The sequence below is a fragment of the Cryptococcus neoformans genome (genome assembly GCF_000091045.1).
Source record: "Cryptococcus neoformans var. neoformans JEC21 chromosome 7 sequence".
NCBI lineage: Eukaryota > Fungi > Basidiomycota > Tremellomycetes > Tremellales > Cryptococcaceae > Cryptococcus > Cryptococcus deneoformans.
The window spans coordinates 1294293-1311261 of record NC_006692.1 but is presented as its reverse complement, the minus strand read 5'-3'; the positions used below and the strand labels follow the sequence as shown (position 1 = coordinate 1311261).

Genomic DNA, 16969 nt, shown 5'->3' with positions numbered 1-16969 from the left:
TAGACGTGGGGGGGGGGGCTGTGCAGGGGGGAGCGAGCGGGGCGACGGCGACAGAGGACACTCGCCGGGCGGGGGCGCGCCAGAGGCGGAGGACGTGGAGAGCGTGGGTGCCCATCGCGGTGGAGAGGAAAACTTGAAACGCGGCGGCGGCTTTTTCCTCGCGTTCACTCACCATGGCCATGTCGATGGGAGCAGCAAAGCGGGGCAAACCCAGAATCGTGAGTGCGCTGCATGCATCCCGCCCCCGCTGACGCCCACGCCCAGCGCCCCCCGAAGAAGGTACGTCCCGAGTCCCGCAGCACACGCTCACCCCCAGATCGGCCCCGACACCTCCATCAAGGACACCTGGGCAAAGCTCGCCGCCGCCATCCGCGAGATACAGAACCACAATGCGTCCAGGCTCTCCTTTGAAGAGCACTACCGCTATGCGTACAACCTCGTCCTCTTCAAGCGTGCGTCGTTCCCCCCGCTGTGCGTCGTTCTCCCGCTGACCCCGCGTAGACGGCGACCAGCTGTACAGCGGCGTCAAGACACTCGTCGTCGAGCACCTCGACCGGCTCGCCCACGACAGGATCGTGCCCGCCTTCCCCCGCAGCGGCGGCACACGCGGTGCAGGCAAGCTCGGCGGCGGCGCCGAAGCCATCGAGCGCGCGACAGAGGGCGACCGTTTCCTGAAAGCCGTCAAGGGCGTGTGGGAAGACCACACGGGGAGTATGCGCAAACTGAAGGATGTGCTCAAGTACATGGCGAGTCTTGTATTCTGCATGCACATGCTGACGCTACGGTATGACACATGCTGACGCCACGTACAGGATAAAGTACATGCCCCGACGGCAGGCGTCCCCCCCGTCTACGAACTCGGCCTCTCCCTCTTCCTCACGCACATCATCCGCCAGCCCACCATCCACACCCACCTCATCTCCACCCTCCTCTCCCAGGTCCAGCTCGAGCGCGAAGGGTTCACCATCACCCGCTCCACCGTGCGCGAATGCATCGATATCCTGCTCCGCCTCAGAGTCCCAGAACGCGAGGGCGGCGGGAACGTGTACCAGCAAGATTTCGAGCCCGAGTTTCTCAGAAGGAGCGGCGAGTGGTACGAGTACGAAGCAGGCGAAGAACTAGTTCATGGCGATGCTTCCCTCTACCTGTCCAACGTCTCCCGCCGCCTTGCCGAAGAACACGACCGCACGATCCACTACCTCTCCCCGTCCACTCTCCCGCACCTCGAATCCCTCCTCATCAGCTCCCTCCTCACACCCCACCTCGTCACCGTCCTCAACATGCCGGGCTCCGGCCTCGTGCAGATGGTGGATAAAGATCGGTACGGCGATCTGAAACGATTATACGAGCTCTTTGGCAAGGTGCCCGGAGACCAAGGCGTCGCCGCATTGAAACACGCCGTCGCGGCCGATATCGACCTCAGGGGGAAAGCCGTCAACGCCGGCACGGCAGACGTCGATCCCAACACGGCCAACCCGAAACCGACCCCTCCGCTGACCCTCGCCCTCCAATGGGTCCACTCCATCCTCCTCCTCTTTGACAAATACACCCTCATCCTCGCCTCCTCCTTCTCCTCCTCCCTCGCCCTTCAATCCACCATCAACTCCTCCTTCCAAACCGTCATCAACGCCCATCCCCGCGCACCCGAGTTCCTTTCCCTCTACATTGACGAAACCCTGAAAAAGGGCAAGGGCGCAAAGGGCGTAGGTATAGCCGGCGCAGGAAAGGGCGTGACCGAGGAAGAGATGGAAGAGGCCAAGGAAAAGACGATACGCATCTTTAGGTTTTTGACGGATAAAGACAAGTTTGAGAGGTATTACAAGAATCATCTGGCGAGGAGGTTGCTCAGTGGGAAGAGTGTAGGTGGGGACGCGGAGCAGGAGATGGTCGGGAGGTTGAAGAAGGAAGTGTACGTCGTTCATCTCTTTGCGTGACTCTCCGGCTGACTGTTGGATTAGTGGATTCCAATTCACACATAGGTTGGAGGGCATGTTTACAGATATGAGATTATCAGACGAAGCTGCAAACATTTTCGGTAACGATCCAAGATACAATGTACGTCTTTTTTCCTTTTCTCGTCGTTCCCCCCCCTCCCCCCTTTTTATTAATAACGACACTACAGGACATCCCCTTCACCCTCCACGTCTCCGTCCTGACCTCGTCCAACTGGCCGCCGTCCACCCTGCTCTCCCTCCCACTCACTTTCCCCGCCCCCCTCCTCCCCGCCCTCGAACACTACCAAACCTTTTACGACTCCCGCCACTCTGGCCGCCGCCTCACATGGCAAGGCCTCCTCGGCTCCGCCGACCTCAAAGTCCGAACACGCAAAGGTCAATGGGAAGTCAACCTCTCCACCATCGGCATGGTCGTCCTCCTCGCCTTTTCAGACCTGAAACCGGGCGACGTCCTGTCGTACCACGAGCTGAAAGCGCAGACGTCGTTGCCCGACGCAGAGCTGGCGAGGACGCTGCAGTCCTTGGCCTGTGGGAAACATCGCCTCTTGGTCAAGCATCCAAAGGGGAGAGAGGTCGAGCAGGGCGATACATTCGAGTTTAACGAAGCGTTTTCATCCCCTCTTGCCCGGATCAAAATCCTCCAAATCTCCTCCTCCTCCTCCGCCGCCTCCACCTCCACCTCCTCCGCACGCGGCGTTGGAGTCGAAAACGCACAAGAAAGAGAAGAAACAGAACGCCAGATCGAAGAAGAGAGGAAACATCAAGTCGAAGCGTGCATCGTCCGGATCATGAAAGACCGCAAGACGATGCGGCATAACGATTTGGTTTCAGAGGTGGCGCATCAGTTGGCCAAACGGTTCATGGCCAGTGTGCCCATGATTAAAAAGAGAATTGAAGGGTTGATTGATGTGCGTGCCTTTTTCTTTTGGGGGTTAAAGTAACTTACAAGGGGTGATAGAGAGAGTATCTCGAGAGAACAGAAGATATGGGATCGTATCGATATTTGGCGTAGGCAACAAAAAACAAGGTATACAGTCGGCGTTGAGTTTCTTCTGGGAAAGTGGGAAAGAAGAATGGATGTAAAAAGTCGATAATTTAATAATGTTTGTATTGCATGTTGTGGAACCTTTTATCAACTCTTTTAAAAGTCGACCCTCCACAAGTGCGCTAGGCAAAAGCGGCGACAAAGAGGTGTGTAAATAAGACCAAAAAGATGTAGGATGTCAGAGTTTATATCATTTTGAATGCACGACGTTGAGGAAACAGTAAAATTCTTAATAGAAACAGTAGTACTTCTTCTTCACACTCTATTCAACATTTCCGAATAACCCATAATCCACAACCTTTAAACTCTCCACCGCTTTCCCAAACCACCCTTCCACCTGCCGCCTCTCCTTCTCCCCGCTTCCGTCCACAGCGCTCAGGTTCACATTCACGCTCAACACCACATCCGCCTTCTTCTTCCCGTTCCCGCTTTCCACCCACACCCTCCAGAGGGCGAGTCCTATCCAGACATCATCCGCAACGTCATTCTCGTGCCCTGGCCGGGGCGCGCCAGTGGGGTCGTGCGAGAATTTGTGGATACGCTGGGTACCGCTCAGTATCACCGCCTGGGGCGCGATAGTGGGAGACGCAGACGGCGCTGAAGGGATGGGAGAAGGAGGTGCAGGCGTGAGGATGGTAGAGTCTAGAGAGGCATTGTCATGTGCGATCGAGTTGAAGTGGAATCTGTCCATACAACCATCCCGTCAGCCCTCCTCGAGTCAAAGCTCTTGTTACCGAGCAAGTGTTGAAACAAAGGGACGATTTGAGAGAACAATAAAAGGAAATGGATGGGAGACGTTGACCCACTTTGCAGCTTCCCAAAGATCCTCCCGCGCACCACCCTCTTCAACCATTTCAAGTATCTCAAGTACCAGGGCTGTGTCCGAATGCGGGAAGAGGAACACTTCTTGGTTATTAGGGATCTGACGCAAGTCGCTACCCGTTGTTGCCATCGTCGTCGGTAGACAGGAAATGACGTTAGCTTTTATTCATCTTTCATTCCAGATATGCATCACGCGCACAACGGACCTGGCATCGATAGAGTTCTGGGGGAGATCAAGAGAGATGGCGCCTCCAAAGAGGGGTCGAGGGCAGAGCAAGGCCGACATTTCGATTCTGTTTTGCGGTTTGTAATAACAGTTCAAAATGCAAAAGTAATAGTCGCTATCGCGGTAGAAGAACGAACCGCAAGATGTGGAGAGCGATGCAACTGCCGGCCGCCGGCAAGTTTATTTTATGGAATGGATATACCAAAAATAACAGAAATAAATTATTTATACCGCAAACCTAATAGATATGTCTCACCGCCAAACCTAACATTCCCGCTGCCGATCGTTCTACTCTCCAACGACTTTTGCATTCTTCACTTGATCTTTATTCATCCATCCACCCCTCTCTGACATTGTCTCTCGGGCTTGAGTCCCAACTCATCCACACCCTTCCTGGCCCCACCACGCTTCGCGCTGACCAAATTTACATCCCGCAACATGCCACGTACCAAGAGCACCAAGGGACGCCGACGGCTTGCAGCCGGTAGACAGCATGGATCCGCTCCCGCAAATGCGGCTGTGTATATCTATGATTGGATCCTTCGCCTTCCCGAAAAACCATTTCCATAAGTAACGACATGCCCCACCGCGTTCATCTTGACAAACAAAAAAAATCAGTGTCCAGGTCAACCAAAATGAACCACATCCTGCTGTCAAAGATAAACAAGCGCCGAATTTCTTCTGGGCAAGCGTACCTTCAACCGGCGGCCAATGATCAGGTTGAACAGGATGTCATGGATGATGCGGATCGTGAAGAGGATGAAGACGGCGCGTCAGAGTCGTCACCCGGGAAGAGCGCACGCAGTTGATGGCTGAGGTCAAAGTTTGTAAGGCTCCGCAGGGACCTTGGCTATGATGATGCAGGTCCGTGGTATTCTGCTGTGGTCTGCAGAAACTAGAAACTGACCGACGAGATGCTAGCCTGCAGCGCTTACTCGACTGTAGTCAATCCCCTAGTTCCATCAAGCTCTTCGTTGCTGCTCTTGGCGATCTTTGGGAGCGTTAGAAGGCTATGGGCATGAACAACTATCCCTCGCCCCGTACAAAGGCGATCAACTCTATTCTACGCGCGATCGATCACGTCCGCAAATGCTCGTCGGATACTCAATTTTGAAGATATGGGTGAGCCTTGTTTCAATACTTTCTCTATGACACGACTCATGCTTCTCATTTAGATTTGTACTATGACGGAATCGGCACAGTTGAGAACATGAAGAAGATATTCCTGCACTACCTCCATCGAAACACCTTTGAGGCTTTGCGCGACCTTACGGCCCAAGCCATTGGTATTTACGGGCTTCTGCGTGCTGGCGACCAACTTGAGACCACCCTCGCCTCCCTCTCCCTTATGCATTTGCCAAAGGTCCTATCCCATGTTATGGAGTTGTTATCACTATCAGAGAGGGGAAGACTAACCACGAAGGCAAAATCCAGCATGCGACTTTGCTCAGAATCAAAGATGTGGATCGATGCCCAGTTTCTTGCCTGGCCTTGATGCTGTTTGCGAGGTGAGGATACTATGTGAGATGTAACCCTAAGATATCAATTCTGATGACTTTCGCCAGATTTCACTCTGGTCGAGAGACCTTGCCAAATTCAAATACTTCTTTCCCTTCGTTTAAGAGTCGTCGTGACTGGTATCCCATACGTCTCTTTGTCACCCCCCAGAGTAATTATGTACGTCTCAAGTATGGTACGCTCAATGCTAGTGTTCGTCAAGCTCTATTACCTTGCGATATACATTGCAAAGCTTCAACCCATACGTCCCGCAAATCCGGAGCGCAGCTGGCTGAACAGGGCAGAGCGCCAGAGGAAGAGATTTCCAGACATGGTCGGTTGGCCCTGGTCATCTTGCGCCAGATGCAGGAGGAAAAGTTTTCCTTTGCTGTACGTCAGGGTTGGGAGCTGGCATCAACATGCCGAATATTGACTTCGTCTACTTTTTGGGAACGCCTTGGGACCTATTTGAAGTCATTCAAGGAGGAGGTGGTGTACAACAAGGCCTCTCCGCAATTCTCAATATCGACTACCTTCTTTTGAACCAGGAAACGACATCGCTCCATGGCGCATCATGAACGACGTACCTCAGCCACTTCCCACTGAAGGCTATGGGGGTTCTTGCTGGCTTTCCTAGCAGGAAGGGTGCCTACTACCTTCCTCGTGATGTCGATGTGCCGAAGGAGTTGAGTGATATGGTCTTCCCTTGGCGCGACGACACGTAACTGTTTTCTTTTACAAGTACGAATAGAGATGGATAGGCTGACATTATCTTCACAGTGAAGCAGAGCTTAATGATCCCAACCGTCAGGAAGACGACAGGGCCGGCCGCGCCTTCCGTGAGCTCTTGCGTTATTTGAGCAAGGTCGTCGTTCAACACGCTCCTTTCCTTCGCCGAGTTGTTCCCGATCTGTATGTCTGGAAGGAACCTCTCTTTTCAGCCCCGTCGTATGTCGCTTTTGAAGCTAAGGCTCTTGCCGAGGCTGAAATCGCACAGACGACGATGAGTCAGCAGATAAGGCAGGTGATGCCTGAGTTGGCGGATTTTATCTCCACCAATTTTAAGGCGGTGTTTGATGTGCTTAGGAAAATCGATGCTAAAGGCCAGGACACGAATGCATCGCTTGCCGTCACAACTCTGGAAGAACCCTTTTGGACACTCTTGAAGTATTTCGAGATATGCTGGGGGGGGATATGGACACCAGACGATCGACCACTGGCTATGTGTTCAAGGTTTATGGGGGAGTTGTGGCATGGAGGAGCAAACGGCAGTCAACTGTGGCCCTATCCACGATGGAGGCTGAATACATGGCCACCACCGATGCAGCTCGACAAGCCCTTTGGCTGCAGGGGTGATGACGCCACCTTTATCGTCGCAATCGATGGCAACTTCAGCCCATTTCCGTCCATCGCATGCAGAGAAAAATGATTACAAGGAAACCTTCCCTTGGCAAGGACGAGAACGCAGTAGGAAACTTTATGTAACTGAACCTCTGGTGGATACTGATGTTAATCAGGCATGTTCTGATTCTTGGAAGGCCAAAGACGGTGGAGCTGGGGAAGGCAGCTTTCAAGGCAAATCCGACACTGGGTTGATGGGTTTGACCTGTCGTCATGACGTCTGTCTTTGTCTGATTAACCTGACAAAAGGGGGAAGGTTTATTCCCCATGCTTCTTTATTGTAATGGCGCGTCCTGATAAAGTTTCCCTTAAATTACATTATCCGTACGCGTTTGTCTGTTGTCCTCTCCAAGTACCTTTCATCTACTTAAGCTATCCTCTTCCGGCATTGGTCTGGCTGTCTACTAAAAGAGACCCGCAGATCATTTTTGTCCCTAACCTGTTGAAGGCTATTGCCAGAAGAAGATAGCCCCCCTGACAGTATAATGGATCGTTACTGCAAGGCGTCGACCCTTCGGCCAAAGTCGGTTTGCTTTACGACATAGGTTGCAACTTTCTTGCACACCTGATACGTATGAGTCTTTTTGTGCAATAAAGCTAGTGGTAATGTATTCATGAACGAGAATGACAAGGGAGGAAGTAGTGGCAAGGACGAAGAAAGTAACAGCGATGGGAAGAATAGAGGCCACTTCGGTAGCATCAGAGACAATGATGCTGTGGATGAGGATATTGATCTGGCAGAATGTTAGATGTAGGTGTTTCGTAGTAATCGAATTATCATGGTAAGTTGTTCTCTTCATTATTATCTAAATGGCTAATCGTGGACCTAACAACAGACCGTTATAGTTTTCAATGTCATTACCCTTAGTATGGGTATCTGTACTGAAACTGATTATCGCCAGTCCTTTTGGATTCTTCAAAGACGTACCCATGGTGATTGCTGTATGATGGCCGGTGGATGATTGAGAATCGATCAGATCTTGTGACTGACCAAAATAATGTTGTTTGTCAATTCACTGGTGCGTTTTTGCTGTCCGTCTCCGTTTTAAGCTTGGGATAGTAAGATATGTCTTAACTTTACGTAGAAAGAAGCTAAATTGGCTTTAGGTCTTGTTCCCTCCCGTTTGCCTATCACAAGAATTCTGTCAAAATTTCCTAGCGTTTGTAGTTCGCATATGACAAAGGTTTACGAACTAAGGACCTCGGCACTCCACACACACGAACTTCGATCCATCAAAAAAGTGCAGTTCTGTTAGGATCTTCAATCAGCCTACTTCCCTACAGCTTTCGATACTTCATTATCTTGAATCTAAATCTCGAAATCGAAGCAAGATATGAAGACGGAGTTGACAGCATCGCATTGCATGGCCGGATTGAGAACATTTCCGTTGACATTGGCTCAACTTGCCTCTATTCTTGGTTTGGGAGAAGTCGTTCAAACAACGGGAACGATAAGTGGATGTATAAATAGAGAGGAATACAACTGAAGGTGTGTATGAGTTCCCTTTGCTGGTATACCAGTCGGATAGAATGCATGAACTTGTATACGTATGTAAAATGAATTTGTGACATGCGACGTGAGCTCTTGTTTTGTTCCGCTAGTAATTTTTTGTCTTACTCAACCATTTTGTGAATAACGGTGGTTAGAAGAGAGAGATATCATAGCAATGGTAGAAAAGCTGCTTGATTATGGTGGTAAGCTGAGAACATAAAAAAATGGGGGTTGTATACGCACTTGTTGGCAGCTTTCCGAAGATCCTCTCACGCACTACCACCTTTCTTCAACCTTACCAAATACTCGTATATATCGTGGACTTCCCGAAACCGTGACCATGGCCCAGCTCGGCTCATGAAGTGTTCCGTACACATTGGGATGACATATTTCGAGCATCGCCTATAACTCATCCCTGTCACTGTAAGCACGCCACCCTAAACACAGATACTCATACCACTGCGACCAGGGAGTGAGGGACGGACGGAGACCCCATAAATTATACGACTATGCTCATCAATTAGCTCGGAAATACAGTCCTTATGTTTGGGAGCCGAGTCGATAGCTGGGACTAGATATGATCGAGCGGTGAAGATGAGCGGACATGAAAAGGTAGACGAAAAGGCGAGTTTATGTCGGGAGGAGCGGTTGTGCCTGCTGTTCAGGCTGGATATGTGATGAAGTCGATACGTATCTGGTTTGTGTGTAACTGAGTTCGCGACGGAAAATAACAGTACGAGTACAGTACTGTACAAGACGTCATGAGCTAAATTTGTTCATCCTGTAAGGTATTATTACGGTTGACTTCGACTTTCAAATAAGGTCAAAACATCTTCAGCTTACCCACAAAAATAGAATCCTTTCACTAAGCAAGATTCATGCACGCATCTATCGTCCAGACCAGAAGCTGTTGACTGCACTGGGTCGCCGCCTCATTTTCTGCCGAACGTTGAGTCCCCAGCACTCCCTTCATCAGACACCGTGAACTTCTTTATCAACTTCAAAGGATAATAGAACCTTCCATTCTCACACTCTTTCGTTAACCCTCCAATCTTCCCCACCTCGTCGCCCAACAACACAGTTACCTCTCCCCCCAACTTGCGTCGCCTATCCGCATCCAAAATGTCCATGATAATTTCCACACTCGACCCATGCTTCCGCAATTTTAATTCGTACTCTTTTCCTGTTTGCTGCACCATGCTTTCAAATGCAAACTGATTCTCAGAAGCGAGGGCCGAGCATCCATCTTCGTCACATAGTTCACAACCTTCTTTGAGACTTTATCTCGCTTAACGAGAAAAGGCGGGAGGGTGGAGGCAGCGCCAAATCCTTTGATATCGTTGTGAAAAATGCCTTGGGTGTCGGTAAAATTTGTGTAATAGCCAATGAGCTCTTTAGCGGCTGAGCGGATGTTTTGGGTCTGATTCATAGGTAGACTGCTGGCCGGCGCAGTGGTGAGAGTGTTGATGGCGTTATGGAAACGGTCGCGGGGTGGGTTAAGGGAAACGTCGAATGTCAAGTCCTGGGCAAAGCGGAGAAAGCACGTTTCGCTGATTGCTTCGGAAGGCAAAGTCGCATCCGGGATTTCTGAGATGTCTGGATTGAACATTCTGAACGTTTCAGACTAAAATTATTCTTGAAGGGTGTTAGTCTTTATACACTTCTAGACCGAGATTGAGATCTTTTTCTAAAAAGTCAAAAGAAGACAACCTTCGTTCGCTAACTGACCGAACGATTCGGAGCTTCCTTGATACCACAGCACTCGAAGACATGCTAAATTGATGCATTCCAATCTCATGCAAAATGGTAAATCCCAAAAACGCCTATTATTTGGTTAGCGCTCATCCCATCGTGAACAGCATCAAAACCTACGTCGCGTCTAAACACCAACACGCTCAACGTCTCCCAATCCTTCCAACTCTCGCATAGCACCCTCCCAAATCTGGTCCCTTATTTCTTCTCTCCTTCTAAGCTTCGCCTTCATGGGGTAACCATATCTTACTTCCTTGGGAACCTTACCATACACAGGCGCACCCTCAGGTACACCTCTCTTTTCCCTGAATACAGAGTTGATAAACTCGTCCTCCTCCTCTGACCACTCAGCACGGAAAAGCGAAAGACCGCTAAGAGAGTGAGAGGTAAGCCCTTGGGAAGACAGGAAATCTCGGAGCTTGAAGCCTTCGCGAGAGATGGTAGTAACGGAAGAAGGAGAGGGTTGACGGAAGACGAGGACAACATATCGGTGGTAAGGTGTGCCCTGCTCAGGCGCAGGTGGTTCCCAAGCAAGGAGCTCCTTGCCGAAAGACTTGTCTGTAAGGTTGACAGTCCCATCCACAACAGAGATAGGGATGTCGGTCTTCATGTACAAGACACGCTCTTGGAAAGAGTGAGTCTCGTGGTGAGGCGCATCGGGGTCAATGACAAGGAGAGTATGGAGAGCGGCAGGGTTAGGGTTGGTGAGTGTGGGAAGGGAAGGGTGGTGGAAAATTTGGTGGGTAATTTTTGGTGGTTGAGCAAAGGATGATGGTCGTTGGAAAGCCCCAGGAGTAACAGGAGAGGAGAGGGTAATGGTAAGCGGCGCAGTTGGGGGTATCTCGGGTAGCAAGTCGGGAACAACATTCATTTGCAATGCACGCTGCATCAACAAATCCAATCCTCCTTCCTTCTTCCAGTTTTCCTCTCCAAGCCATCGCATAATTCGCTTGTCCATCTGACCTTCCCCACCAGTCTCCTTGAACATTCGTCTCACAGCAGGGTCATTCGCGTACGCCTCAATTTCGAGCTTCGCAAGTTGTTGGAGCTCTTCATGAGAAGGAGTCTCAGGTAGGTTAGACTTGAAAGCATTGAGTTTGGAGAGAGTTCGGGACTGGTAGTCGGCGAGGTAGCTGATGGCAGCATCGTAGGCAGGAGAGACACCTTGAGGAAGGGCAGGTTCCCAAGGAGTGACTGGTGCATTTCGAGTGATTGAAGTTGCTGAGAATGCGCGCTGTTGGCGAGCTGCTCTGGCGGCGAGTCTACAAGCCATTCTTGAAGACATTTTGTGTGGTTTGTTGGGGCGAGAGGTATAGAGGTTTGTAGGACTTCAGAAAAGAAAGAGAAGAGTGCGCCCAGGTGGAAAACGCCGCCGACTTCTGCTTTTACCGAGTGTGGCACCGAACTCGTCCCCTCCTGCTGTGTTTACGTATTTATTGTTTTTGCATTCTTCTTTCCTTCCTCTGTCCGTCTAATAATACAACATTCACAGCGTAGTTTCATAAGCACCAACACAATGTACGACTAATGATAATGCAACTTGGGAAGCGAGACCAAACTGTCGCCTAACTCCTCACCGACATCCTTCAAAACCGACTCTAGAATCTCAAGTCGTGTCCTCTGAGGCCCTAGCAAGACGTCGATATATTCCTCAATCGCATCAATCCACATAGGACTTAGTCCGGGCTCTTCCCCTTGCCCGACAATATTTCTGTAATCTCTTCTGGTTCTTCCTTGGAGAAAGAGAAACCGAGTAGCGATATGCTCCCCTATCAACTCTCGCGCAAGGTCTGTAATGATTTCTTTCATCAATCTGATTTCTTGTTCGCATGAGGGCCATTTGTTTGTAAGAGCGAACTCTACACGCTTTTTGGCGTACTCGATTTCGGCCAGTCGGCGAAGTTTCCGCTCCATGTACACCGCCGTTCGCTTTATGTCCTCCCGTCGACTTTTGGCCCAGTGCGGAGTGATAGTGCACGATATATCGAAGTGCAACTCGCCGGAGCCACAGGGGCGATACCATGGTCGCTTATGATAGACGTGTGTGACCAAAGCGCCGTAAAAGAGGCGGCTGCTGACTTGGTACCTCCTCCAATTTGCACAGTAGATGCCTTCTGGTGAGATTATCAACTGGCTGTTCCATGAGGACAGGGTTTATGACAATCACTTACCTGAAGTTCGTTTACGATCAAGATCTTTATCTAAGCCCCTAATCATCTGCTTGAACTGCGCCATCCAGGCGGTAGGTGTGCCCGGAGATCCCGAATAGAAATCTGCAACCGGGGATGTCACCCCTGTTGCCGAGTCGGAAAGAATGATTGGTACGTTCCATGCACGACTGTTACGATCAATTGCCATTGTATACACTGATGGACCCTCCGTGAGTAAAAGCCGAGTAAAAAGTCTGGAAGCGCCGTTGGGTAGGTAAGAGCTAGACTGTAGTGTCTTGAGTGTTGGGATTTGATGATCAGACTATTTGAGACTGGTAGGTTGTGGACTTATTTCGAATTGCTGAGGAGAGATTTTTCTATGGTGGTGCGATCTGAATGGCAAGAAGGATAAAGAATGAGAGGCAAAGCCATGCATCCTCCTTGGATTTATAGATATATCAAAAGACGGAAGAAGGAAACATACGGATGTACACTGGCCAACACGACTGATAAGCTACCGGCTGCATCAAGACGTGCAACATGCGTCCTTCTGATCTTTTTTTGGACGCCCTGATGAGACTACAAGCTAGCAATAGCAATGACTGAGAATACAGTCGTTCCAGATTTTTCAGCTTCTTCTCCACTTTCGTATCCGTTGATCGGTATCAAGACGCATCATAAGGATTGATTCAAAAGTCGTCGGAAAGAAGGAGAAAAGGGAGCCGAGACCGATGACAGAAAATGAAGGGCACAAAACAACCACGTTTCCAGGTCCCCACGCAGCGTTGGCGTTGATCTACCAAGCAAGCTTCCGGTGCGTGGTGCGAGCTTTTTTTGTTTCCGTCCGGATATAACTTTACTCCTTGAAATCACTGCCGCAGTGGTAATGAGCATCCCTTGTGAAATTTTAACAGCTTTTGAGAGGTCTATAGCCTCGAAACATTTTGAAGACAGCATATTGAGCAGATATGTGCTGACAGGAACTTTAGAATTGTGTTCCTTGGACAGACATTTTCACAAATAGTTTTGTGCATTCCGATTCAACAACAATTGGGCTTCGGTGGCATAGCCGTTTCGTTGGTGCAGTGGTAGCATGCCCTCTTAGGGTTGGATTACGTAAAGTTTTCCGGCTTTGGGGGTGGTCCTCGGTTCAATCCCGGGACGAGACCCAATATCTTTTTTTGTTTTGTTTTTTTCAGTTAAAATCCAGACTGCTGCTGCATCGCGTGTGCCTTGCCACCAGATATTTTGCATACGGCGTAACCATTGGGATTGTTTTCCCAATTTATTTAGACCTTCGGTCTCAACAACAAGGAAGGACTCCAAACTAAGGAGTACTGGCTATGAGTCCATGATCACTGCTGGCGAAATGGTCACAGGTATCCCTAACAGCTCTAGTACTACGGATCAGTCATACTGTAATATAATAGTCCCTTTTGTCCCAAAAAAAGAAACAAGGCACGCAATAGTGACGCAAGGCTATTTATAAGAGTACAAAATAGCAAGTAATCTCTTATTTAGTAGTAGGTCACTTAACCCTCGCCCTTCGCAATACAATCAGACCTACAGCAGATCAACAAGACATATTTCCCCACCTCGTTCATTACTTTGTCCAAGGCTTCTCGTATTCTCACTTCCTCCAATCGGACCAATGACTCTGTAGTCCGCACTGTTCATCTTCTCTTCTATTGTCTCCCTTGATTAATGCCCGTATGACCGAAGTTGTCAGAGGGCTGGTGCCTGAAGTTCGGGACGGACATATGGAGCTTTGTTAGTGTGTGAAGAACAGGGGTAAGTGCTGGTTGTGTCTACATACACCTCGTTGTCGACATGACCTCCATGCACATTACTCCCACGCGTGAACTATAGCATCGGATCGATTCGACTTACCCCCAAAATAACATAGATAATCATGGAAAACGTCTTCAAATCAACAATGGGCTTCGGTGGCATAGCCGTTTCGTTGGTGCAGTGGTAGCATGCCCTCTTAGGGTTGGATTGCGTAAAGTTTTCCGGCTTTGGGGGTGGTCCTCGGTTCAATCCCGGGACGAGACCCAATATCTTTTTTCATCTTGTTTTTGTTTTTTGGCGTTTGAAATTTGGATCTTGTATTTACTGAGGAATGAGGTGCAATTGACATTTATTACTTCGGTCATCTGCACCAAGCAAGGAGGGAATAATGATTATCAGAGTTGAGATAGACGAGGACAGTTGTATCTGGACCATAAGGGGTCGTCGGGTGGTGACGAACTGTGCACTATGTGATAGACGACTTATCAGTTGACGATGAAAGAAACACGGTAACATGTGCTTCCTCGTGAAGGCACTTTCCAGTTTCGGGATGCAATCCAGCAGCAGGCCAAGCGCCATCAATATGCGGCTAATTAAAGAGGTCATCAAAATGTGCAAACATATAAACATCAAATAGTGTCGTGCATGAAGTCATAATCATTAATGTATCGTCAAATCGTCATAGGACGCCTCCCATTTTCACTGTCATTCCCCATCCCCACTCTCGCCCACACTCTCACTGACTTACGTTATTCAAGATGTCCAAAAATTCCAGGCAAGTTTTTTACCTTGCATTGCTGCGAAAGCCTTAGCCCGTGGTCGAAATTCCCGTTCCAGCTGACCTGCCCGCCTGAATCTTCTCCACCTGTTTCCCGTATTCTTCCAGTTTGCTTTTAAACTCTTCGCATTCCTTCTCCAACACTTTTTTTACACTCTTCGCCCTCTCCTTATCCCTTCCAGTCATTTGGACACTTCCTGTCTCGGTTGACCCGATCGTGGCACTTCCCATTCTTCCCCCACCCAAACCCAACTCATCCCGCCCCCTCTCCCACTCCTCTACTCCCCTCCTCGCTTCTTCCTCTCTGACTTCTCTCTCCCTAAATCCACCCACTGAAGAGCGGAGGTTTTTGAGCTGACGAGATATCTGGGTTGACAATGAGGAAGAGTTATGGAGCGAGTCCGAGAGGTGGTTGAGAGCGGTGGTCAGGGAGAGAGATGTGGAAAGGAGTGTTTGGAGCGTGGGTTGGAGGGTGCTTTGAAGTGATAAAGGGGAAGAAGACGAATAAAACTGCGTGGCGTAAGGGTGACGGATGGGTGTGGAGGGAGTCAAATTGGAATTGGGAACATCTTCAAGCGAGTCCTCTCCACTTGGTTCCAAGGCTGAGACATCTCCACTCTCATTCTCCTGCCCTAATACGCCCATCTCCCCTTGTTTCTCCATGAATCGATCGCATTCCTCATTTTCAATCAATCCTTCACCCCACCTCAGACCCTCGAATTCCCTAGCTAATAAGTTGAGTCCGCGCAGCTGGTCATCCCTTGTTTTTTCCGATTCTGCGAGTGCGGCGAGATGGTTTAGTAAGTGGGTATCAATTGATAATGGTATCGACGTTGAGGTTGTCGCCCTTGAAGGGAGGGAAAGAGATGACGACGGGAATCCTGGTTCTGCTACCGCAGGTTTCAGGATCGATGTCCCTGATAATCCTCGATGGCCTAGACCAGGGGCCGCCCCCCCAATTTCCCCAGGAGTTCCTCTGGGCGCCCCTGACGCAATTGTCCTGGGTACCTCATCCAAATGCCGCAAGCAGTTGATAAACCTCGAATTCATTGCGATCGTTTCCGACAGCACCAAAAGTGGATCTTGGTCTTCCCTCGTCAGACGCTTTGGTCCGTGAGGGATAGAAGAAGAGGAAGGGGAAGGTGAGAAGGATGTGTAAGATATAGAGCCGTCAGAAGGGTTTCTACGTATCCCAGTTCCAAGTCTGAGTGGGGTAGCGGTAGGGGTGGCAAAGGGTCCTTGGGATATAAACGTGCGCAATGGTGATGTGGGTAATTTGGAAGGGGACCTGGCGAGGTTATTGTGGGGAGACAAGTCATTATCGTGATCGTCAAGCTGTTCGTTGCGCGATGACAAAGGCTCGTGTAACTGTCTTTTTTGGAGTTCACGATCATCATCCAAATTAAATTGTTGTATTCTAAGCGATGAGACAATTGAACTTGGGGACGATCCGTGGCTGTAGTGGTAACGTCGAGTGGGTAACGGAGTAAGTGGTGGACTAATCCCTTCTCCTAAGGCCAGCTCGTCCTCTACAGAGAAATAGTTACAACATTAAATTAGCACATTTACACCAACCACATATAAAAGAATATACCAAATTTAGAAAAAACGAACCTAATGATCGTCCACCTAAATGCTGTGACCGAGCAGGCGGCGACGCGTCAAAGTTCAATAATGCGCGATCAGGCAAAGGCGGTTGTCCAAAGCCCCCTTGGGCAAGCTCTTCCTCTAAAAATCCGCAAGTAGCCCATAATCAGCTGCATTGGATCCTGATAAGAAATGATGTATATTACCTACCAAGCGAATGTCCGCGATATCCCAAGCCATCACCACCTGCTCGAGTTTGGAGACCGACTTCCTGATCAAGATCGAGGTCCAAACCGAACTCCGCAGCTAAGCTGTTTGATGTCGTCGGTTCGTTGTCAAAAGCAGTTACGAGCTCATCCGCTAGGGAAGAGAAGGTCATTTCCCGGAAGAAAAAATGTTTGGGAACGGATATAACAGCTTTGAAAGTCCAAAAATTAAAAAGGGAGGCCTGAGACGGTATTGAATTGACAGGT

At 49.6% G+C, this 16969-nt stretch overlaps 5 protein-coding genes, 2 non-coding genes and 1 pseudogene across 7 annotated transcripts; 4 read left to right on the top strand and 4 right to left on the bottom strand.

The window, feature by feature from the left end:
- Nucleotides 1–127: 127 nt before the first annotated feature.
- CNG04610 (ubiquitin-protein ligase, putative) lies at nucleotides 128–3183 on the top strand. The gene is made up of 8 exons (XM_024657607.1): nucleotides 128–218; nucleotides 265–279; nucleotides 317–452; nucleotides 502–746; nucleotides 813–1909; nucleotides 1959–2055; nucleotides 2123–2863; nucleotides 2914–3183. Exons 1-8 carry the CDS (start codon nucleotides 174–176, stop codon nucleotides 2965–2967), a joined length of 2430 nt encoding a protein of 809 aa, XP_024513272.1. The 5' UTR covers nucleotides 128–173; the 3' UTR covers nucleotides 2968–3183.
- A 6-nt stretch (nucleotides 3184–3189) lies between these two features.
- CNG04600 (hypothetical protein) lies at nucleotides 3190–4217 on the bottom strand. The gene is made up of 3 exons (XM_572138.2): nucleotides 4029–4217; nucleotides 3807–3935; nucleotides 3190–3683 (listed from the first exon to the last, which is right to left on the bottom strand). Exons 1-3 carry the CDS (start codon nucleotides 4106–4108, stop codon nucleotides 3263–3265), a joined length of 630 nt encoding a protein of 209 aa, XP_572138.1. The 5' UTR covers nucleotides 4109–4217; the 3' UTR covers nucleotides 3190–3262.
- A 113-nt stretch (nucleotides 4218–4330) lies between these two features.
- Nucleotides 4331–8482, top strand: CNG04590 (annotated as a pseudogene).
- Nucleotides 7747–11509, bottom strand: CNG04580 (hypothetical protein). Its single transcript, XM_024657606.1, has 5 exons — nucleotides 10311–11509; nucleotides 9282–10261; nucleotides 8682–9219; nucleotides 7875–8625; nucleotides 7747–7824 (listed from the first exon to the last, which is right to left on the bottom strand). Exon 1 carries the CDS (start codon nucleotides 11473–11475, stop codon nucleotides 10318–10320), a length of 1158 nt encoding a protein of 385 aa, XP_024513271.1. The 5' UTR covers nucleotides 11476–11509; the 3' UTR covers nucleotides 7747–7824; nucleotides 7875–8625; nucleotides 8682–9219; nucleotides 9282–10261; nucleotides 10311–10317.
- Nucleotides 11510–11681: 172 nt separating this feature from the next.
- On the bottom strand, nucleotides 11682–12717 carry CNG04575 (hypothetical protein). Its single transcript, XM_024658662.1, has 2 exons — nucleotides 12362–12717; nucleotides 11682–12304 (listed from the first exon to the last, which is right to left on the bottom strand). Exons 1-2 carry the CDS (start codon nucleotides 12546–12548, stop codon nucleotides 11715–11717), a joined length of 777 nt encoding a protein of 258 aa, XP_024514580.1. The 5' UTR covers nucleotides 12549–12717; the 3' UTR covers nucleotides 11682–11714.
- Nucleotides 12718–13411: 694 nt separating this feature from the next.
- CNG04570 lies at nucleotides 13412–13509 on the top strand. Its single transcript has one exon. It is a non-coding gene; the product is annotated as a tRNA-Pro (tRNA).
- Nucleotides 13510–14297: 788 nt separating this feature from the next.
- On the top strand, nucleotides 14298–14395 carry CNG04560. The gene has a single exon. It is a non-coding gene; the product is annotated as a tRNA-Pro (tRNA).
- A 367-nt stretch (nucleotides 14396–14762) lies between these two features.
- CNG04550 (hypothetical protein) lies at nucleotides 14763–16956 on the bottom strand. Its single transcript, XM_572135.2, has 3 exons — nucleotides 16707–16956; nucleotides 16524–16637; nucleotides 14763–16438 (listed from the first exon to the last, which is right to left on the bottom strand). Exons 1-3 carry the CDS (start codon nucleotides 16873–16875, stop codon nucleotides 14940–14942), a joined length of 1782 nt encoding a protein of 593 aa, XP_572135.1. The 5' UTR covers nucleotides 16876–16956; the 3' UTR covers nucleotides 14763–14939.
- Nucleotides 16957–16969: the final 13 nt, after the last annotated feature.